Source organism: Cynocephalus volans, chromosome 12 (assembly GCF_027409185.1).
Source record: "Cynocephalus volans isolate mCynVol1 chromosome 12, mCynVol1.pri, whole genome shotgun sequence".
NCBI lineage: Eukaryota > Metazoa > Chordata > Mammalia > Dermoptera > Cynocephalidae > Cynocephalus > Cynocephalus volans.
The window spans coordinates 51393713-51420467 of NC_084471.1; the positions used below are offsets into that span (position 1 = coordinate 51393713).

The 26755-nt window shown below is 37.0% G+C and overlaps 1 protein-coding gene across 3 annotated transcripts in view; it reads right to left on the reverse strand.

Moving 5' to 3' along the window:
• The window catches only part of RAB3IP (RAB3A interacting protein), a 63415-nt gene that overhangs the window by 5403 nt on the left and 31257 nt on the right, over positions 1-26755 (reverse strand). For 2 of the 3 annotated variants that reach the window (XM_063075083.1, XM_063075082.1), the window contains 5 exons: positions 18801-18878; positions 18027-18230; positions 17816-17872; positions 14955-15083; positions 13582-13694 (listed from right to left, as the gene is read on the reverse strand). In XM_063075083.1, coding sequence (XP_062931153.1) covers positions 13582-13694; positions 14955-15083; positions 17816-17872; positions 18027-18230; positions 18801-18878 — 581 coding nt within the window. The remainder of the gene's footprint in view (positions 1-13581; positions 13695-14954; positions 15084-17815; positions 17873-18026; positions 18231-18800; positions 18879-26755) is intronic. The other variant, XM_063075084.1, reaches the window with a different exon arrangement.

A 26755-nucleotide genomic window follows, 5' to 3' on the forward strand; every position in this document is an offset into this window, starting at 1 on the left:
ACTGCACATTTGAAACAGGATAATTTTACAAACCAATTTTATCTCTTCAAAGAGATTTTGCACCATTGTTCCTTTTTTAGTAAATTCATTTAATAATCTGTAACAATATTTAAAAGCACTAATTAGTAACTTGGGGAAGACAGAAGAACAAGAAATTCAAGGCACAAGTGTTGGAAGTCCATGAAACTTCCAAAAGTATAATTTATATAAGAGGGAAAAGTACCACCAAACTGATAAAAATTAATTTACACACATTCTTCTGGAAACAGACATATACCTGTTCAACATATATCTACTCTTTTGTCTAATTTTGAAAGGGTTCTGCTAGAGGTTTTAAGTATCAACTTTTAAAACAATAAAAAAGCATTTCTTCAATGATCTCATTTCTAAAGTCATTTGTAAACTGTTCACATCCAATATATTTTTATTAGAGCCAGTATTCAATGCTGTCTTCTGACCTCCACCTCTCAAGATGTTTTTTTTAACAAGCTACACTACTTTAATATCTCTTTACAGACTTATTCCCAAGATTTCAAACCCTTGCTTGTCATTTTCACTTGGGGGTGTCCACACATCTAAATTTAGATTCATAATCTTCTTCCCCAAACCAGAGTCTTTACTATATATTTCCAAAATTATTTCAAATCATTATTTCAGTCAGTCATCTCTAACTCCTTTCTCTTTTACCTATCCCCCCACCACTATCTAATTTTTCTTTCTTAATATTTGTGACATCTCTCCTTTCCTCTACATACACTCACCATCCTGTGAACACACTTTGTTTTCTTGTTTCTAGGCCTTCGGTCATTTATAGTGTTCTTTATCTGAAGTCCAGCTATGCTTCAAAACTCCAGATCAAATCTCCCTCCCTCCAAGGAGAGTCTCTGGTCACAGCTGGAATGATCTTGTCTTCCTCACAATTCCTATAGCACTGTCTCATTTAGTTATTACCTTCATAACCTAGTCCACAAGAGTCTTGCCCAGAACCATACTCCACATTTCATCAAAGAAGACAGTTTTTTTCCACACAATATGCTCTACAAACATCCTGGCTGTGGCCCCATTCCCACAAGCACGATATACTTAAACTATGTAAACCATTCTCTAAACCTATGTAATTATTTTACTAAAATACTATAAATCCACGTTAACTGACATCCCTATTTGTCATCATTTGATAATATCTGCATATACGTGTGATATAATGCAAGCACAAATTTTGAATTCTACAATAAAAATTGTTATATGCTATATTTAAAACAAGGTATATATGAATATTGCCATCATTAAATTTAATTCTCCATTTTTGGGGTTGAAGGATCAGAATAAAAACACTTGAGTGTCTGCAGAATTTAAGAATATAAATCCAGCCGGTCAAGATGGCAGAAAAGACAGTCCCCAGCATCACTCTCTCCCACAAATCAACCAATTTACAACTATAAAAAAGCAACAACATCCAAGCTGGGGTCACTAGAGCTCAGGGGAAAAGGAGGAGAGACCTACAGAGTGCACGTAGGTGGGAGAAGCCATGATGAGAGAAAAAAAAACTGCCCCGACCATTTCATGCCTTGGCTGCTTTAAGGCTGGAGCTGCTGAACGCAGAGCAGGAACTGGCAAAAACTGCTGCTGTGCCCTTCAGATGAAGTTGCTTGGAGGCAGCAGGGGAGAAGAGCGCCTTGGTGGCCCCCAGGCCAGCCAGACCACTAATAGAGTTCCTGTGGACCCATACAGGAGCAAGGAGACACAACAACTGAAAAAAAGGAGCCACTCAGAGGCCAGTGAGTCATCACAAGGGACCAGCCTATGGCCAATCCCATGGGAAGTGTTTGCAGCATGGGCGGTGGGGGAGACAGGCCCACTGGGGAAACACTGGGGCACAGCAAGGACGGCTGACCAGCACCCCAATCAGTGAAGGGCTGCTCAGAGGAGACTGGTCAGGAATATAGAATTGCATGGGATATAGTTTGATGAAAAGACTCTGGCCCAGATCAGAGTTTCTACACAAACCCAGGTGCACCAGGTCTCTGGAGAACCTGAAGTACCTATAAAGTCAACCATTAAAACCTGAGCTGCACAAAAAGCCTTCCCTAGGGAATCAACAGCAAAGCAGCAATTTAGCTAAAACACATAGCTCAAGTACTGGTCCCCACAGGAAGTTCCCCCATTTTGGAAGTAAGCAAAAGAAAAAAAATTAGTTCTGGCCTAGGCACACTGCCAGTGAACCCCAAGGGACGGAGCCAAGCACCAGACCCACCTCCCACAACTAGGCACAATGCCTATGCCTCGGGGCCCACCCAGGGTCCTGAGGCATGGATGTAGGGACCAGACCCCCACCCCACAACCAGGCACAAACTGCCAGTCCCAAGGAGCATGCCCAAAACATCACCTCCATGTGGGCAGCCCACCACAACTACCACAATAACCACGGTGGCCGCAAAAGCAGCTAGACACCACACCTTGCAGATGGTCCACCAGCCAATGGAGTACATTGACACAAGGAGAGTCACCAGCAGAGATAAAGAAAAGAAGAGGATGTCTCTCTCCACAAAGCCAATTCCAGAGTGACAGAAGAAGCATCTGCTCTACAATAATATTGGGGGACCTGAACACAACTCTCTGCATTGGACAGATCATCTGGGCAACAAATCAACAGAGTAACCATTACTCTTTCAGAAGGAGAGAAGAAGTCTAGGGTAATTAGAAGAGGAGGGGGAAGGAGGAGGTGGATGGGGAGAAATTGGACAAGGGGCATAAAAAATAAGTATGATTTGTAACAATATATATGCAAGTAATATTGATTTGACCAACATATGTCAACTTTGAATACCAAAAATAAGTATAAGCAATTATGATTCAATAAAAATTTTTTTTTTTTAAGAAGAATATAGATTTACAGGCAACAGCTTTGAAGTATGGAACAGGAAAAGAACTGTTTCTTAGCTGCAAAAGCGAGTCTCTAAACAGGAACACGGTGCCGGGGCTGCTGTTGACGCTGCCAGGATCCCGGAGGCCGGGGCCGCGCTGAAGGTGGCCAGCTGCCCTATTCAGGATTCGAGGTTTCAGGCCGGCATAAAAGAAGATTCCTGGGAGTGCCCGAGCCACGCCGCAGGACCGAGTGAGCAGCCCGAGGCGGCGGCGGCCAAGAATGGGGACGGTGACGATGCAGAGGCAGAGAGGGAGGTGCCCGACCCGGCACAGCCCTGTGAGTGACCCCCGGCCCGGCCCCGCTCGAGGGGGCGGACAACCGCCCGGCTTCCGCCTGCCCCACCAGGCCACTCACCGGCCCCGGGGCTGCCTCCATTTTCTCAGGTGGTGGCGGCTCCAGCCCGGCTAGGCCAAGCCTGTCCTCTTCGCCTGGCTCGGCTCCTTATTGAGCCTTCCCACTTGCTTGCCCCGGCGCAGGGCTTCCCGGGGCCTGCGGTCCGGCCTCCCCTCCCACTCCCACTGCAGTTCTCTGGCGGGACTGGTGGCATGGGGCGTCCCGGCCAGCGACAGGAGGGCAAGGAAATACGGGCTGGGCCGACTGTCACTCCACCGCACCCTGGGCTCCGGTCCCCGGTAAACTTCCCGTTACAGGGAGGCAGATACCATCTCTGCAGCCACCAGTTCGGAAAAATGCCTAACCGATTTCTGGTTAGGAATAGTGTGCTCGGAGAGTTCTCGAGTTCGCTTGAACCTGCCGGAGAGCTGACTGCAGGTAGGCACCGGCCTCGGTCTGCGCCGGGGGGATTCAAAGGTGAACCGTGTGCTGCAGGCTCCTCCCTCAAGGAGCTCACGCTCTGGTGTGGGAGATAAGACAAGTACACAAATAACCGCGATACCAGGAGGAAGGTGATAAGTCCCGAGAAAGATCTACACAGTGCTACAAAGGCACCCAGAGCGACCGGTTGTCTGCGCCTAGCAGAAACCTGGTAGACTTCCTGGGCGAAGCGGTGCCAAACAGGGTCTTGAAGGCCCAGCTGATAGACGAGGGCTGCAGAAGACATGTCCCAGCCCAGCCCAGTGCGCACAGAGCGGGGAGACGTCCGGCTAGGGAGGAGGAGACTCGACAGAAACCACACACCCTGTGGGGTCACCACTGCGTGATCCAACAGCCCGGGCCAGAGTGCACGGAACAGGGAGAAGTCCTGCACGGGAAGTGGAAGCTCAGCAGAGACCACACACCCTGCGGTACCACACCGTGATCCAGCAGCCCAGCAGAGTCCAAGCTGACCAGAGAGGTGGCTCCCCGGAGAGGCCCAAGACCCGAGGCAACCACACACACCAGGCACTAGAGGCCAACTGAGCAGTCACGGAGGTAGCCATACCAAATTGGCAACCACAGCAACATCTTAGTTAGTCAATAGTCTCAAACCGGTGGACTGTGAAACCCCCTGCCACAATGAATAAACATCAAAAAAAAGATACCAGAAATACAAAAAATCAAGAAAGTACACCACCAAAAATTAATAAATCTCAAACTCTAGAGTCTATAGAACAAGAAGCCCTTGAAATGACTGACAAGGAATTTCTAGTGATAATTCTAAGGAAACTGAATGAGATACAAGAAAACTCAGCTAGACATCATGATGAAAGAAGGAAATGTATACAGGACGTGAAAGAGGAAATGTACAAGGAAATCAATGCCCTGAAAAAAAATGTTGCAGAACTTGCCGAACTGGGGCCGGCCTGTGGCTCACTCAGGAGAGTGCGGTGCTGATAACACCAAGGCCACGGGTTCAGATCCCATATAGGGATGGCCAGTTCGCTCACTGGCTGAGCGTGGTGATGACAACACCAAGTCAAGGGTTAAGATCCCCTTACCGGTCATCTTTTAAAAAAAAAAAAGAACTTGCCGAACAGAAGAAGTTATGCAGCGAAATAAAAAACACAATGGAGAGTTTAACCAGCGGCTTGTCGAAGTTGAAGAGAGAACCTCTGAACTTGAAGATGGGCTGTTTGAAATAACACAAGCAGACAAAAGAAAAGAAAATAGAATCAAAGGCATTGAAGAAAATCTGAGAGAGATATCAGACAACCTTAAACACTCAAATATCCAAGTCATGGGTATTCCAGAAGGGGACGAAAACGAAGATTGCATTGAAAACATATTCAACATAATAGTGGCAGAAAACTTCCCAGGTATAGGAAAAATCACAGATCTTCAGATCCAGGAAGCTCAATGATCTCCAAACGTATTCAACCCAAAAAGGCCTTCTCCAAGACATGTTATAGTCAAACTGACAAAACTCAGAGACAAAGAGAGAATCTTAAAAGCTGCAAGAGAGAAGCGTCAAATCACCTATACGGGAGCACCAATCAGGTTAACATCAGACTTTTCATCACAAACCCTAAAAGCCAGAAAGGAATGGGATGATATATTCAAAATACTAAAAGACAAAGATTGCCAGCCAAGAATACTCTACCCTGCAAGGCTATCCTTCCGAACGGCAAATAGTATATTTCTCAGACAAACAAAAACTGCGGGAGTTCACTACCACACGACCACCCTTACAAGAAATCCTCAAGGGAGCACTGGGTTTGGTTCCTGAAAAATAACTACCACTGCCATAAAAACCCAAGAAAAATCAAAACCCACTAGTATAATAAAAATGGCATTCATGAAGAGAAAACAAACAAACAAAAACGCTATCTACAACCTAAGGAACCAAAAAACACAGAAACCAAACTAAATCAGAAAGCAAGGAATAAAAGACACCTAAGACAACCAAACAACCAATAAACTGCTAGGAATAAATCAACACCTTTCAATAACAACTCTTAATGTAAAAGGCTTAAATTCCCCAATCAAAAGACAGACTGGCTGACTGGATTCAAAAGGAGGACCCAACTATATATGCTGCCTACAAGAGACCCACCTCACCCATAAAGATTCACACAGACTAAGAGTGAAAGGATGGAAAAAGATTTACCATGCAAACAGAAAAGAAAAACGAGCTGGAGTAGCTATTCTTATATCTGACAAAATAGACTTTAAACTAAAAACCATAAAAAGAGACAATGAGGGACACTACTTAATGATAAAAGGACTGATCCATCAAGAAGACATAACAATCATAAATATGTACACACCCAATGTTGGAGCAGGCAGATTTATAAAACAAACTCTATTAGACCTAAAGAAGGAAATAGACACTAATACCATAATAGCAGGGGACCTGAACACCCCACTGTCAATATTAGACAGATCATCTAGGCAAAGAATCAGTAGAGAAACACAAGATCTAAACAAGACTCTAGACCAATTGGACTTGGCAGATATCTACAGAACATTCCATCCAACAACTTCAGAATATTCATTCTTCTCATCAGCACGTGGATCATTCTCCAGGATAGATCACATATTAGGTCACAAATCAAGTCTCAATAAATTCAAAAAAATTGGAATTATCCCATGTATTTTCTCAGACCACAATGGATTAAAACTAGAAATTAATAACAAACGAAACTCAGGAAACTATACAAACACTTGGAAATTAAACAGCATTCTACTTAATGACATATGGGTCCAAGAAGAAATCAAGCAGGAAATCAAAAAATTTATTGAAACTAATGAAAATAATGATACATCATACCAAAACCTGTGGGATACTGCAAAAGCAGTATCAAGGGGGAAATTTTTTGCATTAAATGCTCACCTCAGAAGAATGGAAAGATGGCAAGTGAACAACCTAACACTTCACCTTAAAGAACTAGAAAAACAAGAACAATCCAAACCTAAAGTTAGCAGACGGAAAGAAATCATTAAGATCAGAGCAGAACTGAATGAAACTGAAACCAAAAAAACAATATAAAAGATCAATGAATGAAAAAGTTGATTTTCTGAAAAGATAAATAAAATTGACAAACCATTAGCATGGCTAACAAAAAAAAAAGAACAGGGAAGATTCAAATAACAAAAATTAGAAATGAAAAAGGCGATATTACAACTGATTCATCTGAAATACAAGGAATCATTTGAGACTACTATAAACAACTATACGCCAACAAATTTGAAAATCTGGAGGAAATGAATAAATTTCGGGACACACACAAGCTCCCAAAACTGAACGATGAAGACGTAGAAAATCTGAACAGACCAATAACAATAAAGGAGATTGAAGCTGTTATCAGAAGGCTCCCAACAAAGAAAAGCCCAGGACCAGATGGATTCACAGCAGAATTTTACCAAACATTCAAAGAGGAATTGACACCGATTCTTTACAAACTATTCCAAAAGATTGAAACGGACGCAAATCTCCCAAACTCATTCTATGAAGCAAACATCATCCTGATACCAAAACCAGGTAAAGATATAACCAAAAAAGAAAACTACAGGCCGATATCCTTGATGAATATAGATGCAAAAATCCTCACTAAAATACTAGCAAACAGAATACAGCAACACATACGAAAAATTATTCATCACGATCAAGTGGGATTCATCCCAGGGATGCAAGGTTGGTTCAACATACGCAAATCAATAAATGTGATACACCATATTAATAAACTCAAACACAAGGACCATATGATCATCTCTATAGATGCTGAAAAAGCATTTGATAAAGTTCAGCACTCATTCATGACAAAGACCCTCTATAAGTTAGGTATAGAGGGAAAGTATCTCAACATAATTAAAGCCATATATGCCAAACCCACTGCCAATATCATCCTGAATGGGGAAAAGCTGAAAGCTTTTCCTTTAAGAACAGGCACTAGACAAGGATGCCCACTCTCACCACTCCTATTCAACATAGTGTTGGAAGTACTAGCCAGAGCAATCAGAGAAGAGAAGGAAATAAAGGGCATCCAGATTGGAAAAGATGAAGTCAAACTGTCCCTGTTTGCAGATGACATGATCCTATATATCGAACAGCCTAAAACCTCTACAAAAAAACTGCTGGAATTGATAAATGATTTCAGCACAGTAGCAGGATACAAAATCAACACACAAAAATCAGTAGCATTTCTTTTCTCCAATAGTGAACATGCAGAAGGAGAAATCAAGAAAGCCTGCCCATTTACAATAGCCACCAAAAAAATAAAATACTTAGGAATTGAGTTAACCAAGGAGGTGAAAAATCTCTATAATGAGAACTACAAACCACTGCTGAGAGAAATTAGAGAGGATACAAGAAGATGGAAAGATATCCCATGCTCTTGGATTGGAAGAATCAACATAGTGAAAATGTCCATACTACCCAAAGTGATATACAAATTCAATGCAATCCCCATCAAAATTCCAAAGACATTTTTCTCAGAAATGGAAAAAACTATTCAGACATTTATATGGAACAATAAAAGACCACGAATAGCCAAAGCAATGCTCAGCAAAAAAAATAAAGCTGGAGGCATAACACTACCTGACTTTAAGCTATACTACAAAGCTATAATAACCAAAACAGTATGGTACTGGCATAAAAACAGACACACTGACCAATGGAATAGAATAGAGAATCCAGAAATCAACCCTCACACTTACTGCCATCTGATCTTTGACAAAGGCACCAAGCCTATTCACTGGGGAAGGGACTGCCTCTTCAGCAAGTGGTGCTGGGATAACTGGATATCGTTATGCAGGAGAATGAAACTAGATCCATACCTCTCACCATATACTAAAATCAACTCAAAATGGATTAAGGATTTAAATATACACCCTGAGACAATAAAACTTCTTAAAGAAAACATAGGGGAAACACTTCAGGAAATAGGACTGGGCACAGACTTCATGAATACGACCCCAAAAGCACGGGCAACCAAAGGAAAAATAAACAAATGGGATTATATCAAACTAAAAAGCTTCTGCACAGCAAAAGAAACAATTAAAAGAGTTAAAAGACAACCAACAGAGTGGGAGAAAATATTTGCAAAATATACATCTGACAAAGGATTAATATCCAGAATATATAAGGAACTCAAACAACTTTACAAGAAGAAAACAAGCAACCCAATTAAAAAATGGGCAAAAGAGCTAAGTAGGCATTTCTCTAAGGAAGATATCCAAATGGCCAACAGACATATGAAAAAATGCTCAACATCACTCAGCATCCGGGAAATGCAAATCAAAACCACATTGAGATACCATCTAACCCCAGTTAGGATGGCTAAAATCCAAAAGACTCTGAACGATAAATGCTGGCGAGGCTGCGGAGAAAAAGGATCTCTCATACATTGTTGGTGGGACTGCAAAATGGTGCAGCCTCTATGGAAAATGGTATGGAGGTTCCTTAAACAATTGCAAATAGATCTACCATACGACCCAGCCATCCCATTGTTGGGAATATACCCAGAGGAATGGAAATCATCAAGTCGAAGGTATACCTGTTCCCCAATGTTCATCGCAGCACTCTTTACAATAGCCAAGAGTTGGAACCAGCCCAAATGCCCGTCATCAGATGAGTGGATACGGAAAATGTGGTACATCTACACAATGGAATACTACTCAGCTATAAAAACGAATGAAATACTGCCATTTGCAACAACATGGATGGACCTCGAGAGAATTATATTAAGTGAAACAAGTCAGGCACAGAAAGAGAAATACCACATGTTCTCACTTATTGGTGGGAGCTAAAAATTAATATATAAATTCACACACACACATACACACATACACACACAAACGGGGGGGGGGTAAGAAGATATAACAACCACAATTATTTGAAGTTGATACAACAAACAAACAGAAAGGACATGGTTGGGGGGGAGGGGGGGAGGGAGAAGGGAGGGAGGTTTTGGTGATGGGGAGCATTAATCAGCTACAATGTATATCGACAAAATAAAATGTAAAAAAAAAAAAATAAATAAATAAATAAATAAATAAATAAATAAATAAATAAAAAACATAGTTGCAATATGGGTTAAAAAAAAAAAAAAAAAAAAAAAAAAACATACGCAAATCAATAAATGTGATACACCATATTAATAAACTCAAACACAAGGACCATATGATCATCTCTATAGATGCTGAAAAAGCATTTGATAAAGTTCAGCACTCATTCATGACAAAGACCCTCTATAAGTTAGGTATAGAGGGAAAGTATCTCAACATAATTAAAGCCATATATGACAAACCCACTGCCAATATCATCCTGAATGGGTAAAAGCTGAAAGCTTTTCCTTTAAGAACAGGAACTAGACAAGGATGCCCACTCTCACCACTTCTATTCAACATAGTGTTGGAAGTACTAGCCAGAGCAATCAGAGAAGAGAAGGAAATAAAGGGCATCCAGATTGGAAAAGATGAAGTCAAACTGTCCCTGTTTGCAGATGACATGATCCTATATATCGAACAGCCTAAAACCTCTACAAAAAAACTGCTGGAATTGATAAATGATTTCAGCACAGGGGCAGGATACAAAATCAACACACAAAAATCAGTAGCATTTCTTTTCTCCAATAGTGAACATGCAGAAAGAGAAATCAAGAAAGCCTGCCCATTTACAATAGCCACCAAAAAAATAAAATACTTAGGAATTGAGTTAACCAAGGAGGTGAAAAATCTCTATAATGAGAACTACAAACCACTGCTGAGAGAAATTAGAGAGGATACAAGAAGATGGAAAGATATCCCATGCTCTTGGATTGGAAGAATCAACATAGTGAAAATGTCCATACTACCCAAAGTGATATACAAATTCAATGCAATCCCCATCAAAATTCCAAAGACATTTTTCTCAGAAATGGAAAAAACTATCCAGACATTTATATGGAACAATAAAAGACCACGCATAGCCAAAGCAATGCTGAGCAAAAAAAATAAAGCTGGAGGCATAACACTACCTGACTTTAAGCTATACTACAAAGCTATAATAACCAAAACAGTATGGTACTGGCATAAAAACAGACACACTGACCAATGGAATAGAGAATCCAGAAATCAACCCACACACTTACTGCCATCTGGATCTATGACAAAGGCACCAAGCCTATTCACTGGGGAAGGGACTGCCTCTTCAGCAAATGGTGCTGGGATAACTGGATATCCATATGCAGGAGAATGAAACTAGATCCATACCTCTCACCGTATACTAAAATCAACCCAAAATGGATTAAGGATTTAAATATACACCCTGAAACAATAAACTTCTTAAAGAAAACATAGGAGAAACACTTCAGGAAATAGGACTGGACACAGACTTCATGAGTACGACCCCAAAAGCACGGGCAACCAAAGGAAAAATAAACAAATGGGATTATATCAAACTAAAAAGCTTCTGCACAGCAAAAGAAACAATTAAAAGAGTTAAAAGACAACCAACAGAGTGGGAGAAAATATTTGCAAAATATACATCTGACAAAGGATTAATATCCAGAATATACAAGGAACTCAAACAACTTTACAAGAAGAAAACAAGCAACCCAATTAAAAAATGGGCAAAAGAGCTAAGCAGGCATTTCTCTAAGGAAGATATACAAATGGCCAACAGACATATGAAAAAATGCTCAACATCACTCAGCATCCGGGAAATGCAGATCAAAACCACACTGAGATACCACCTAACCCCAGTTAGGATGGCTAAAATCCAAAAGACTCTGAACGATAAATGCTGGCGAGGTTGCGGAGAAAAAGGAACTCTCATACATTGTTGGTGGGACTGCAAATTGGTGCAGCCTCTATGGAAAATGGTATGGAGGTTCCTCAAACAACTGCAGATAGATCTACCATACGACCCAGCTATCCCACTGTTGGGAATATACCCAGAGGAATGGAAATCATCAAGTCGAAGGTATACCTGTTCCCCAATGTTCATCGCAGCACTCTTTACAAGAGCCAAGAGTTGGAACCAGCCCAAATGTCCATCATCAGATGAGTGGATACGGAAAATGTGGTACATCTACATAATGGAATTCTACTCAGCAATAAAAACGAATGAAATACTGCCATTTGCAACAACATGGATGGACCTTGACAGAATTATATTAAGTGAAACGAGTCAGGCACAGAAAGAGAAATACCACATGTTCTCACTTATTGGTGGGAGCTAAAAATTAATATATAAATTCACACACACACAAAAAAAAAAAACCGGGGGGGGGGGGGGAAGGAGATATAACAACCACAATTACTTGAAGTTGATACGACAAGCAAACAGAAAGGACATTGTTGGGGGGGAGGGAAGAGCTGGAGGAGGGAGGGAGGTTTTGATAAGGGGCAACAATAATCAACCACAATGTATATCCACAAAATAAAAGTTAAAAAAAAAAATTAAAAAAACAAAAAAAGAATATAAATCCATTCTCCAAAATTCAAAGGCCACTGTGCTACAGGTGTGGCACAGTGAGAGTGTAAAACTGGACACAACTCTAGGTGGATGTGTGGCTCACAGAGCAAATGCATGACTAGGTACACTCCACAAACGGTCACCCAAATACCAACATTGTGCAATCTTGCTGAGAATGTTACCTGCATAACAAGAAACAGGAAGAGCCATACAGTTCTTACAACAGGCTTTAACACAGACCTACTAGTTAACCTCAACCAGTCTTTTCCTCTTCTGGCTTCAAAATAACCCTGACAGCAGTCAATCATTGCTTTCTATTAGCTCTCTTGTGCCTTCCAGATCCCATATTGATCTAGTTCTTAACTACTAACTCAAAAGGTTCCTCAAAAGCTTTCCATGGCATTTTAAAATAGAAACCAAGGCACAATTGTACCTTGTTTTTAGACAAAACCTTTACCTTTGCCAAAGGTTTTACGTACTGGTTTCAGTCTATCCACCTCAGAGGACTAGATGAAAAAAAGCCTGCCTTTCTATGAAATGTGGAAGTCTTACTTCTGAAGATTTATAATTTCCAAATCTCTCTCTCCTATGAAAGACAGAGCTGATTATTTACCAAAGTGAGAATCTTCTATAACAACACAAAAGGAGAGGACTAATCTAGTCTTTTTGGTACTCTGTTTTCATGCTTGATAAGACTTGTTCTAACTCAGTATTTTCCCAAACTGTTTGTCTGTTTGGCGGCTGGCGTGCACAAGGATCCAAACTATGACCTTAGTGTTACAAGGCTGCATTCTTTTTTTCCTTTTTTTTTTTTTTTTTTGGTGACCGCGCTCAGCCAGTGAGCGAACCGGCCATCCCTATATAGGATTCGAACCCGCGGCGGGAGCGCTGCTGCGCTCCCAGCGCCGCACTCTCCCGAGTGAGCCACAAGGTCGGCCCTACAAGGCTGCATTCTAACCAACTGAGCTAACGGCTAGACCCCCAACTTTTTTTAATGGTAAATCTCAGAAAGAAATATTTCATACAGAAACCCAGTACACACAGCTACACATATACATATAAAAAACCAAAATTCTGTTTATGACCCACCAAACTGATTTCCTGATCCACTAATGGGTCACAACATGGGGTTAAAAAACCAAAAAAACCCACCATGTTTCTAATCTCTAGTTTACCTGGATCCCTATCATATATTTTTGTAATTAAAAGGGTTCTCCTTTGATGCTAAATTTGAAATGTTATATTCCACAATGTCTAGGAATTTGTCTTTAGGCTGCAAAGACTTAAACACATTTAAAACTAGAAAAATTAAATAAATGCAACACATAAAACTTCAAAAATTCAGTATCTTCCACAAGTTCTGGATGTGAAAACCTACTTTGGTCCTCCACATTCGACTGCAGAAGCTTTCACAAATCGAACAGGTTGCAATCCCACAGGTTCAATGCTTAGAGTATTGTTTTCCACAGCCTCCAGAACAGCTGAAGCCAACTTTAACGAAATAAAAACTATTAGATGCTATGATGGCAGGAAAATATCAAATTGTATTCTATAATAAAATGATTTCATAAATTATTTTTCCCCTGAGTCCTACCAGCTTAGCCTTAGCGAATAACAAAGAAAGAAACCATGTAATCTTATTTATTTTATTTTTTCTTTTATAATTCAAACTCGGTTATGAAAGGTAATTTCGTTATAGTGAAATAACTTATCTCATTATCTGGAAGAGAATTAAAGATATTAATTTGAGTTCTGTCTGCTATTTATTCGCCATAACCATCGACTGTTAATGCCACTTCAAAATGAATATCCTCATGCTTTATTCTGCTAAATTATGCAATATTTCTTAATACTGGTCACTTATAAAACAGCAATATATATTAGTTATAGCTACATATTTTCTGAATTTGTACTTATTTGCACAAGAGTGAGTCTACAAAAGAATTAACTGAATAATCAAATATTAAATGCCCAGCTGGAAATGGTAGCAACTGATAAACAACAGATGAAACAGGCAAATTTCTTCAGTCCGGCAAGATTACTGATACTGAACAGGCTACCTGAAACCAGGTACAGAGGCACAATGAACAACACATATTCATATCAAAAGTGTTACACTGTTCATCTTAGCTTTTTTTTACAAGTAATGTTATCATTAAATTCTCAAAAGACTTAACATAAGACTCTTAGGATTAAATTTCTTAAACATTCGTTGAAAGGATATTTGTAGACAAATCTTTCACGTTTTAACAAATTAAAATTATGACGTTACATTTATATATATTTTTTAAAGTTTTTGTATCTACTTAATAATGCACTTCATTTTATCCTCTTAACAACTCTGTGACATAGGCAAAGGTGACACTGTTTTTCCTGTTTCAAAGATAGATAAACTAAATATGATTTTTTATCATGTACAAATAAACCCAGCAAATTCCTTTAATGGAATGTGTGTACAGAACTTTCCTTACACTGAACCTTGGACTGAAAAATCAAGAAATAAGCCCTACTCCCACATACATATTTAATACTTCACTCCAACAAAATACACATTTCACTGTGAATGATCCTCTGATTAAATAAGGAAAGATGTTCAGCAACTGAATGCCAAGAAATTATTATAATCCTAATATGGAACAGAGAAAATGGTAAAATATGACATTTTATAATAATTTATATAAGAGATATTAAAATATGTAACATGATTAGAAACAACTCTAATGCATTCCCATTAAAATGAAAAAAATTTACCTCACTTTTTGAGAATGTTAAACATGGAAATATATCTTCCTGATAGATTTTGTCTAAGAAAGGACATGTTCTGTCCATGGTGGGCTCATCCTTCCAAGATCTGAATTCATTATACAAAGATAAATCAGCCTAACAAACAAACCAAAAGAAAACACAAAAAAAACTTTTTAAAAAGTACAAGACATACAACCACTTTATAAAACTAAAATCTAATTTAAACATTATTGAAAGAAATGCTCTTCATTTAAAGTAATAAATTAAACCATTCTTGATTAGTTATAACACATGACAGCAATTTTTCTTTTTAAAAAATGATTCACAAATGACTAATTGGCACTTTTCAACATATCTACTATGGTGTCTACCATTATCTTCATCCCCATGTTCCCCAAAACTAATGTTGGAGTACCTCTGAAGACACAAGTATACACTGTTTTGAAAATAAAAAATGATGAAAAGTCTTTTCTGAAAATAATCAAAAAGTAATTTGGAGCCAAGTTAAATAAAGCATTTGAGTTAACTGAGACTAATTAAATTGTGAAATCTAGTTTGGGTCAAAAATGACACTAAATATTCTGCTATTACATGAAGAAATTCCCAAAAGAACTGCCAAAATGTTTACTGTAAAAGCAACAAGACTAAAAGATGCATAAATACAGCCTCCTAAATTGACTATTTTCAAATATAAACATTTATTTAGATACTTTTGGCATAACATCCAGTAAGGACCACCTAAAGTATCAATGATAATGCCCTTCTGGCAACTTCCTTCCTATTTAATCCTCCAGCTGTCCCTTTCCTTCCCTCTTCCCTATAATAAATTATCCCCAAGTATTCTTCCCTACAAATCCTCAGATTCTCTCAGCCCAACTCTCTGCTGGAGTACAAAGCTGCACCTAAACCAGCCACCCAGACACAGATCAGTCTCCCTCGTCCTCCTACAGCTCTAAGCCACTCTTGTCCAGAAGCACTGGATACACTATAAAAGATGCACCGACTACAACTATGGCCCGCCTCTAGGATAGCTTAATCAGGTGTGCAGGTGGGCTAAATGAAAGTAACAAAAGGCTAAGTGTACCCAAGCATTCCTACAGACTTTCTTTTAAGGTGTATAATGGCAATATCAATGTGAATTTTTTTATCCCAATTCATAAATACCTTGAAACAAAGCTAAAGGCAAACGGACAAAGAATATCAGCAGATAAGCAATACTTACATTTTCAAACTCATTTTCTTTGTAAAGTTTACTGAGAAAATGGACATAAACTCAAAAGCAAGTGAGTGATAATTTAAGGAAAAATTCTAGTTTAAAGGAAGTACTTTAAACTATTTATTAAAAGTTGATTCTGTGCCAGGAACTATGATAAGCACTTTTTAAACATTTAATCCTCACAGCTGTGCAAGACAGATATTATGATCCCCATTTGTAACTTGCCCAAGTTTACACAGCAAGAAAGCAGTAAAGTCAAACCTCAAATCTAAGTGACTTGATATTGCACATGTGTGTCTGCATGCATATGTGTGTTTTAAATACTTACAGAAGATATCTGCTAAACATGACTGAGTCCCCCATCATGTTTTCTACAGAAACATGAACATGTTTCATTTTCTTTGACTGCTCTATCTTTTTTTAAGACTTACACAGGTCAAATTTATGCGTTTCATTTGTCTAAGAAGACTTTTTGACAAGTTTTCCACAAAACATCAGAATATCAGCAAAAAGTTATTATTTTGAAGTTATATGTTGCCTATTCATATTTTAAGGGATTTCAAAAACTAAAAATGAACCTTTAACACGTTCCATGAGAACACATTTAAATTTCGTTATAACCAATAGGGAAAAAAAAGTAAATAATTACACATAATTAGTGAGAAACCATAGCAAAAATACAAGTTGTACCAAGCAATTAAAAATGCTACTTAAATTCAAAGAAATTAGAAATAAAGATATGATTTAAAATGTTTCTTAAATATTTAACAGAAATCAACATGAATTTTAGATTTTGTTGCATTCATATTTGACCAACTATTCAACTTCTATCTCATTAACATCTTTTTACTAACCTCTAAACAAAATGCAATTCAATTAAAATAGGTAACAACCTTGGTTACTCAATTTAATAATCTCCTGGCTTCCATGCAACAACTTTGTTGTTGTTGAAACATAAGTGACTATACATGTCTGTAGGGTACAGGGTTGCATATCAATACCTATGTGTGATATGTGATGCTCAAATCAGGATAATTAGTATATTCAATATTATACAATATTAATCATTTTTTGTGGTGCTTTACCGATTCCTCCCCTACCCTCATCCCCCTCTCCCATACAACAATTTAACTGAACAAGCACACACAGCTTCTTTCAAGATTAATGATGGACTTTAACAATGTAAAATATAGTTTTTAAGAAAAAAAAATGAGAATGATGCTTCATGGATTATTGATCAATCTTCTTGGAAATGCTTTCTCATAATGTGCAACAACTAAATTTAAAAACATATAATTATACAATTTTTATTCTAAACAGCTCAAAATATTTACACATTATTTCAGTTATCTTTATAACACATCTTTTAAAATGATAAGGCTACCATTATTTCTATATTTTCTTGCTTAATTATCTGAATTAACTCTAGGATTCCCTTACCAATATAAAAATCTGCTTCTCCTAGAATTTTAATAAAGCAATGCACTGATCTTCAAGAAAATCACCATATTTTCATACATTTCTTATATTCATATTTTGTTAGAGCACCTTAGCAATAAATTTTGACTAGCCAGATCATTAAAGCCTCTCTCCTTTATGCAACACATGACAGTTTGCTCCCTAAATGAAATATTAAGATTAAGAAACTTACCAAGTTTCCAGCAGATACTCCAAGGTCAGCCAGGTAGAGAATGGAAGTGAAGAATCCCTGAAAGCAGCCAACTCTAGATAAAGCCTCCCCCATTTTAATATTGCATATTTTGTACTAAAAATTTTGCTGGCAAAAATCATAACTGACACCTCAGTGATGAGAATTTAACAAGTATCAATAGAGTCAGAGGGGACAGTCCTTGACGAGTTACCTCTTTGCAGTCTTTTACAATTGGCTGTATCACACTGAGGTCCTGATGACTGACACCCATAGCACTGCTTGTGCTTTTATTTCTTGTATGCCCTTTTTTAAAAGGTGTCTTTCCACCTGGCAGGGGCTCTTGCGTAGGTGATGTTGGAGAACTGGACAATACAAGTGTCTTCAGTGCAGCTACTTCAGCTTGAAGTACGTCAATCTTGAAAAGAAATAAAATTTTTGTTCACACTAAATATGTTTTATGACAGATGCGCCTAAATGTTAGCAGTTTGGTCGAAACATTTTCAAAGATGGAAAAGAAGTTTAATTTGTATTTCCCACAGATATATGGTTTGGATTCAGCTACTATTCACAATTTTTTAAATTATCAAGCTATCTAACATTCTATGTGAATTTTCAAAATCTTCAAAATATAATAGCTTAGGATAAGTTGTGTTTCACTCCTAAAATAGTTAAATTTAACATCATTTAGGTTGCTTTTCTCAGTGAATAAAGAAAATATTAACTTTAAAATGTGATTATATAATCATTTTGATAACACGTTATTCACATAGCTTAAAATCATTTGGTTCTATTAGAAATGAACACCAAATATCCACTATAATTCTGTAGTAGCTATTTTCTTCTTTATATTTTTCTGTAGTTTCCAAATCTAAAATAAGCACTTCTTTTACAACCAGAACATAATCCAACAGATGTTAAGGTATCTTTAAAATAGTAATCACTAATTTCTTTAAGTTTTATACTATTGAAAGCAGCGAAAACTTACTTTTCCTTGTGCTTCTTTTAGCTGTTTTTCTGCTGTTGCCTGCTTGACATTTGCTTCTCTTACCATCTTATGGGCTTCCTGAAAAAGTTAACATCTCAAATTTTGGAAACAAAGTATTTGACATTTGTTTTAAAAAATCGTTCTCCAAGTGTCCATGATTGAAGCAAAGATATACAGATGCTCCTCCACTAACGATGTGGTTACATCTTGGTAAACACATCATTAAGTTGAAAATATTATAAATTGAAAGTGCATTTAATACACCTAACCTACACGAGCATCATAGCTTAGCCTACATTAAAAATGCTCAGAATGCTTACATTAGCCTACAATTGGGCAAAATCATCTACCACAAAGCCTATTTTATAATAAAGTGTTGAATATCTCATGTAACTTATTGAATACTGTAGAAGTGAAAAACAGAATGGTTGTATGAGTACTCAAAGTATGGTTTTTACTGAATGTGTATTGCTTTCACACCATCGTAAAGTTGAAAAATCTTAAGTTGAGCCATCATAAATCAGAGACTGTCTGTACTACAAAGATAAAACCTGAAAATAAGTATCCAATGTCAACTAATGAAACAGCAGTTGATATCAGGTAGACATACTATTAGAAATTAAGAACAGGTACCTTCTTTTAGTACCTATTACCACTGAGACAGCCAAGTTGAGTTCAATCATTCTGAACAACACTTGTGTAAGGACTGTGAATGTGATGAAGGAAAATAGACAATAACCCACATGTCAAAGCCAATTCCTTTGCAGTTAGGTTTTTGTGATTTTGTCACTATATATATTCATATTATTAGCCATAGCAAAGACATATACGAGGAACAAGTAAAAACATTAACGCATCACTAATGTTGCAGTTTACAGGAATGACAGAGAAGCCTTAGAACTTCCAATAAGAACATTCACAAGATATTAAGTGATGATTGTGTGCAGAGCAATCTAACAAGGCAAATCAGACTCCACCATTTAATAGGATCTTAAATTTTAGTACCTCAAATATGAACCTCTAGTTATTTAATTTTCCTTTTTTCATATAATATTCACACATCAAACATTTATTCATAACATCTCTTGTAGTCTGATTACATTCTAATAATTAAATATCAGAGTAAAAATTCTGGATTTTATTGTAAGTGCAATATGAAGCCTTACTTTTAAGAAAGAGAGTGACATGATCTTCCTTGCATTAAAAATATTACATTGCTGTGTGGGATAATCCCTATAAGGGATTAAGGATGAACTGGAACAGTACATAAGGTGCTTGAAATAATACCCTGGGATGTAAGCATTTATATTTTAGAACTTCAATCTACAGCTTATTGGAAGGGAGGAAGGGAGGGAGCGAGGGAAGGAGGGAGGGAGAAGAAGAGGGAAGAAGGAAATATGCTTCAAAGGTATTTAACAGATAGTTTGAAAATGGTGCCCTCACTAGGTCTGTCAACTGTTCAGTGGTAGAGTGGAACAGTGGAAGACCACATCAGAGTTTGACAGTGGTACTGCCATTTGTTCATTTGCTCCTACAGTACTGTGATGAATTGTGCTTTGCATATGCCCACGAACACGAATTTACAGATCACATTAGTTTAAATTAGAGAATCTTTACTACTATGGGTCAAATGTGTCCCCCACAGGTTCTTGTGTTGGACACTTGATCTCCATCGTAACAGTGTTAAGAGGGTAGGAAATCAGATTATGGTAATTGAAAGGTGAGGCCTTTAAGAGGAGATTAGATTGTAAAGCCTATACCCTTATGAATGGGTTAAGCCATTGATGGTTTAATGGGTTGTCATGGGCATGATTATGATGGCTTTAGAAGTAGAGCAAGTGAGCAGGTTAGCTCTCTTGCTTAGCCCACTCTTGCCATGTGACACCTCACATTGCTGTGAAGAGTGAAGGTCTCACCAGATGTATTCCCTAGACTGTGGACTTCTCAACCTCTGAAATGTAAGAAATATATTTCATTCCTTCACAAACTGCCCAGTTTCAAGTATTTTGTTATAAGCAACAGAAACAAACTAATACATTTACTTTAAATGATTTACAATAAGACAAGATTAACCATGAAAATATTCCATGCACCATTATGCTGGTTATCTTGGCAAAGACCTTAACAGCTGTCAAATTCAATGAAGAGTTAAGCATTTTCCTTTTTAAAATAACAAATGTTTCAGATTTGCTGAATATTTCTGGGATGGTAAGGGGCTATCAAAAGAACAATTTTTGTCAGATATTTTCAAAATAATAAACATATCTAATTTGACCCTTCAAGATAAGTAACACTTCTGACTATAAATGCAAAAGCAACTTATCCTATGAAGAGAATATTTGTTTAAATGTTTGGAAATGGACTCTGCTTTCATTAATAGCAGACTATGCAATTTGGACCAAAGAAAATAGTGAAGAATTTGGGGCTAAGATCCAGGAGAAGTAAACCCAGAAAAGTGAGGTAAGATTTGAGGTGACTTTTCAGATAGAGATATAAGATATACAATGAAAAGGCATAACATGCACTTAATTAGATTTCCAAAAGGAAAGGAGAGAGCTAGATTGAGGCAGAAGCGGTATCCACAAAGATAATGCACAGGATTTTTGCAAACAGACAACAGACAACGAAGGTAGATTCAATAAAAGTTTGAAAATTTTTCTAACACTCTGTCCTTCTGAAGCTGAAAATGATGTATCATCTACACCAGGAGTCAACTGTAAGTATTTTTGGATTTGAAGGCCATATACAGTCTCTATTGCACCTACCCAAGTCTGCTGTTTCAGTGTGAAAGCAGTCATAGACAATACATAAACACATGAATTGTCTGTTTTGATTAAAATTTATAAACACCGAAATTTGCATTTCCTATCATTTTCTTTGTGTTTTTTAACATATCCATCACCTCACATAGTTACCATTTATTTTTTATTTGGTGTTGAGAACACAAGATCTACCTTCTTAGCAAATTTCAAACATACATGCCATATGTTAAGATTTCCAGAATTTATTCATCCCACATAATCAAAATTTTGCACCATTTGACCAACATAATGCATTTGCCCCATCCCCTGGCAACCACCAATCTACTCTGCTTCTATGAGTTTGACTATTTTAGATTCTGCACATCAGTAAGATCATGAAGCATTTGTCTTTCTGTGTCTGGCTTATTTCACTTAGCATAATGTTCTCCAGGTTCTTTCCTATTATCATAAATGGCAGGATTTCCTTCTTTTATTAAGATTTAATAATATTCACATATATATATATCCTCATATACATACACCACATTTTCTTTCTCCATTCATTGTTGATAAACATTTAAGTTGCTTCTGTATCCTGGCAATTGAGAATAATGCTGCAACGAACATGAAAGCACAGATATCTCATCAACATACCCATTTTTATTTCCTTTGGATATATACCCAGAAGTGAGACTGCTGGAAAATATGGTAGTTCTATTTTTAATTTTTTAAGGTGGAACCTCCATACTGTTTTCCATAATAGCTGTATCAATTTACATTCCCAACAAGTGTACAAGGGTTCCTTTTCTCCATATCCTTACCAACACTTGCTATCTTTTGTATTTTGATAAGTCATTCTAACAGGTGTGAGGTGATGTCTCACTGGGGTTCTGATTTGCATTTACCTGATGATTAGTAATTTTTACATACCTGTTGGCCATCTGTATGTCTTTGTATACACCTATTGACCATTTATATGTTTTCTTAGGAGAAATGTCTATTCAGGTCCTTTGCCCATTTTTTAAATCGGGTTTTTTTTTCTTCTTGAGTTCCTTATATATTTTTAATATTAACCCCTTATCAAATACATGGTTTGTAAATACTTTCTCACATTCAGTAGGTTACCTTTTCATTTTGTTGACTGCTGTACAGAAGCTTTCTAATTTGATGCAATCCCACTTGTCTACTTTTGCTTTTGTTGCCTGTGTTTTTAGTGTCATATACAAAAATCATTGCCCAGACCAATATCAATAAACTTTTTCCTTCTTTCTTCTAGTAGTTTTACAGTTTCAGGTCTTACATTTAAGTCTTTAATCCAATTTGAGTTGATTTTTGTTTATGGTGTGAGACAGGGTCCAATTTTATTCAACTACATGTGGATATACAGTTTCCCAAGCACCATTTATTGAAGAGATTATCCTTTCCCTATTGGGTGTCCTTGGCACCCCTGTCAAAGATCAGTTGACCGAAAATGCTTGTACTTATTTCTAGGCTATTTACTCTGTTCCACTGGGGTACATGTCTGTTTTTATATCAGTGCCACACTGTTTTTAATTACTGAAGTTTTGTAATATATTTTGAAATCAGGAAATGTGATGCATCCACCTTTACTTTTCTTCTTCAAGATTGCTTTGGCTATTCATGTCTTTTGTGATACCATATGAATTTTAGGATTGTTTTTTCTATTTCTGTAAAAAAGGCCATTGGGATTCTGATAGGGATTGCACTGAATCTGTACATCACTTTGGGTAGTGTATTAGTCAGTTTTCTGTTGCTGATAACAGAACACCTGGAACTGAGTAATTTATAAAGAAACGAAATTTATTTCTCACAGTTTTGGAGGCCAGGAAGTTCAAAGTACGAGGGGGGGTGCATCTGGTGAAGGCCTTCTTCTTGGTGGGAACTGGCTACAGAGCCCAGTGACAACACAGGCAATCACATGATGAAGGAGCAAGAGCGCTTGGTAATGTGCTCACTTTCTCTCCTTATAAAGCGACCAGTCCACACCTATGATAACTCATTAATCCATTAACCCATTACTCCACGAACTGATTAATCCATTCATGAGAGCACAGTACTCATGATCTAATTACTTCTTAAAGGCCCCACCTTTCAACACTGCCACATTGGGGATCAAGCTCCCACATGAGCTTTGGAAGGAACAAACATTCAACCCATAGCAGGTAATATGGACATTTGAACAATATTAATTCTTCTAGTCCATGAACATGGGGTGTCTTTCCATGTATCTGTGTCTTAATTCCCTTCATCAACATATAATAATTATTGGTGTGTAAGTCTTTCACATCTTTGATAAAATTCATAAGTATTTTGTTCTTTTTGCAAGTGAGACTTTTCTTAATTTCCTTTTCAGATTGCTCATTGTTTATTTTTGGATCCTGCAAAACTTCATTAAATTCATTTATTAGTTCTAACTTCTGTTGTGGAATCTTTAGAATTTTCTACATATATGATTGATGTCATCTGCAAACAGAGATCATTTTATTTCTTCTTTTCCAACTTGGGTGTCTTTTCCTTCTTATTCTTGTCTAACTGCTCTGGCTAGGACTTCCAGTACTAGGTTGAACAGAAGTAATGAAGAGTGGGCATCCTTGCCTTATATCAGTTCTTCTCCAGTGATTATGATGTCAGCTATGAGTTTTTCATATATGGTGTTTACTGCACTGAGGTAAGTTGCTTCTATACCTATTTGGTTCAGAGTATTTATCAGGAATGAATGTTAAATTTTGTTAAATGCTGTTCCTGCATCTATTGAGATGATCATGTGCTTTGTATATTCCTATTAATGAAGTGTATCAAATAGATTGACTTGCTTATGTTGAACCATCCTTGTATCCCAGGGATAAATCCCACTTGGTCGTGGGGTATAATTCTTTTAATGTGCTGTTGAATTCAGTGTGCTGGTATTTTATTTAGGATTTTTTTACCTATGTTCATCAAGGATATTGGCCTGTAGGTTTGTCTTATTGTTTCTTTGCTGGCATTGGTACCAAGGTGATGCTGGCCTCATAAAATGAGTTTGGAAGTGTTCCCTCTTCTATTTTTGAAAGAGTTTAAGAAAGACTGGTATTAATTGTTCTTAGACTGGTAGAATTCACCTGTGAAACCACCTGGTCCTGGGCTTTTCTTTGTTGAGAGGGTTTTTGATTACTTACTCAATCTCCCTATTTGTCACTAGTATGTTCAGGCTTTCTATTTCTTCTTGATCCCATTTTGTTAGGTTATATGTTTCTAGTAATTTATCCATTTCTTCTAGATTATCCAATTTATTGGCATATACTTGTTCATAACAGTCCCTTCCCATCCCTTTTATTTCTGAAGCATCCCCATTGTAATGTCTCCTCTTTCATTTCTGATTTTATTTGGGTCTTCTCTATTTTCTTCTTTGTCTAGTCAAGGGCTTGTTGATTCTATTTTTTTCAAAAAACCAACTCTTAGCTTTGTTGATATTTTCTATTACTTTCCTATTCTCTATTTCTACTCTGATCTTTATTTTTTCCTTCTGCTAACTGTGGGCTTAATTTTATCTTTTTCTAGTTCCTTGAGGTATAAAATTGGGTTGGGCTCTTTTCTAGCATAGGCATTTATTGACATAAAATTCCCTCTTAATACTTATTTGCTGCATCTCATAAGTTTTGGTATGCTGGGTTTTCATTTTCATTTGTCTCAGACATTCTTCAAATTCCCTTTTGATTTCCTCTTTTACCAGTGATTGTTCAAAAGTGTGCTGTTACTTAGTTTTCACATATTTGTGAATTCTACTTTGATTCTATTATGTTTGGAAAAGATTCTAAGAATGATTTTGATCTTCTTAAATGTAAGACTTGTTTTGTGATCTAATGTGAACTACCCTGGAGAATGTTTTGTGTACTCTTGAGAAGAATATGTATTATTTTGCTATTTTGTGGAAAGTTCTATATATCTGTTAGTTCCATTTGGTCTATAGTGTTATTCGGTTCGGCTGTTTCCTTATTGACTTTCTGGTGATCTATCCATTATAGAGTGAGGTATTGAAGTCCCCTACTACAATTTTATTGCTATTTCTCCCTTCACATCTATCAATAATTGCTTTATATATTTAGATGCTTTGATGTTAGGTACATTTATAACTGTTACATTATTCTGTTGAACTGACCCTTTTGTCATTATATAATGACCTTTTTTATCTCTTATTACAGTTTTGACTTAAAATCTATTTTGTATGATACAAGTATAGCCACCCCTGCTCTCTTTTAGTTATGATTTGCATGGAAATATTTCTCCATCCCCTCTCTTTCAGCTTATGTGAATCCTTAAATCTAAAACAAGTCTCCTATAGACGGAATATATTTGATATTTTAATTCATTCAGCCACTCTACATCTTTTGATTAGGGAGTTTAATCCATTTACATTTAAAGTAATTATTGAAATTAATTATTAATTATAATTAAGAGTAATTATTACTCTTGTCATTTTGTTAATTGTTTTGTTTTGTACTTTTCACATTCTTCCTTTTGCTGTCTTTCATTATGGTTTGAATGATTTTTTGTGGTGATGTACTTTGACTCTTTTGTCTTTTGTGTAACTACTGTACATTTTGTGTGTGTGGTTACCATGGGGTTCACACTGAACATTTTACAGTTATAGTAGTCTCTTGTAAACTAATAACAACTTAACTGCAATCTAATGCAAACACTCTAAATTTTACTCCCCCACACACTGATGTAACACATCAGATTTTACTTCTTTCTATATTGTGTTTCTATGAACAAATTTATGTAGTTATAGTTATTCTTACTACACTTACCTTCTAATTTATATACTAGTGTTTAATTTCTCATATAATTTTCATATGTCACAAAATATTCTTTTGATTTGTCCCCAACCATTTAAAAATGTAAATACCATATTAGCTCACACGCTGTACAAAAGTAAACATAGGTTGGTTTTGCCCTTCAGGCTGTACTTTGCAGACTTCTGATCTAAACATTATGTGTATTACACTTACAAACGTTGAAAACAGAATTTTTTCCTATCTGGTTAGTAGCGATTCAAATAAAGGAGGTAGGGGCGGTTTTCCCTCTTTTTTAGTGAAAAAAATGTTTAAACACAAATCTGATTAACTTGCAAAAACAGTTAGTATTAGAGAAGACAAATTTGCTAGAGGATTTTCAGGAAAAACCCTCCCAGAACTGGCAATGGAACTGAAAATT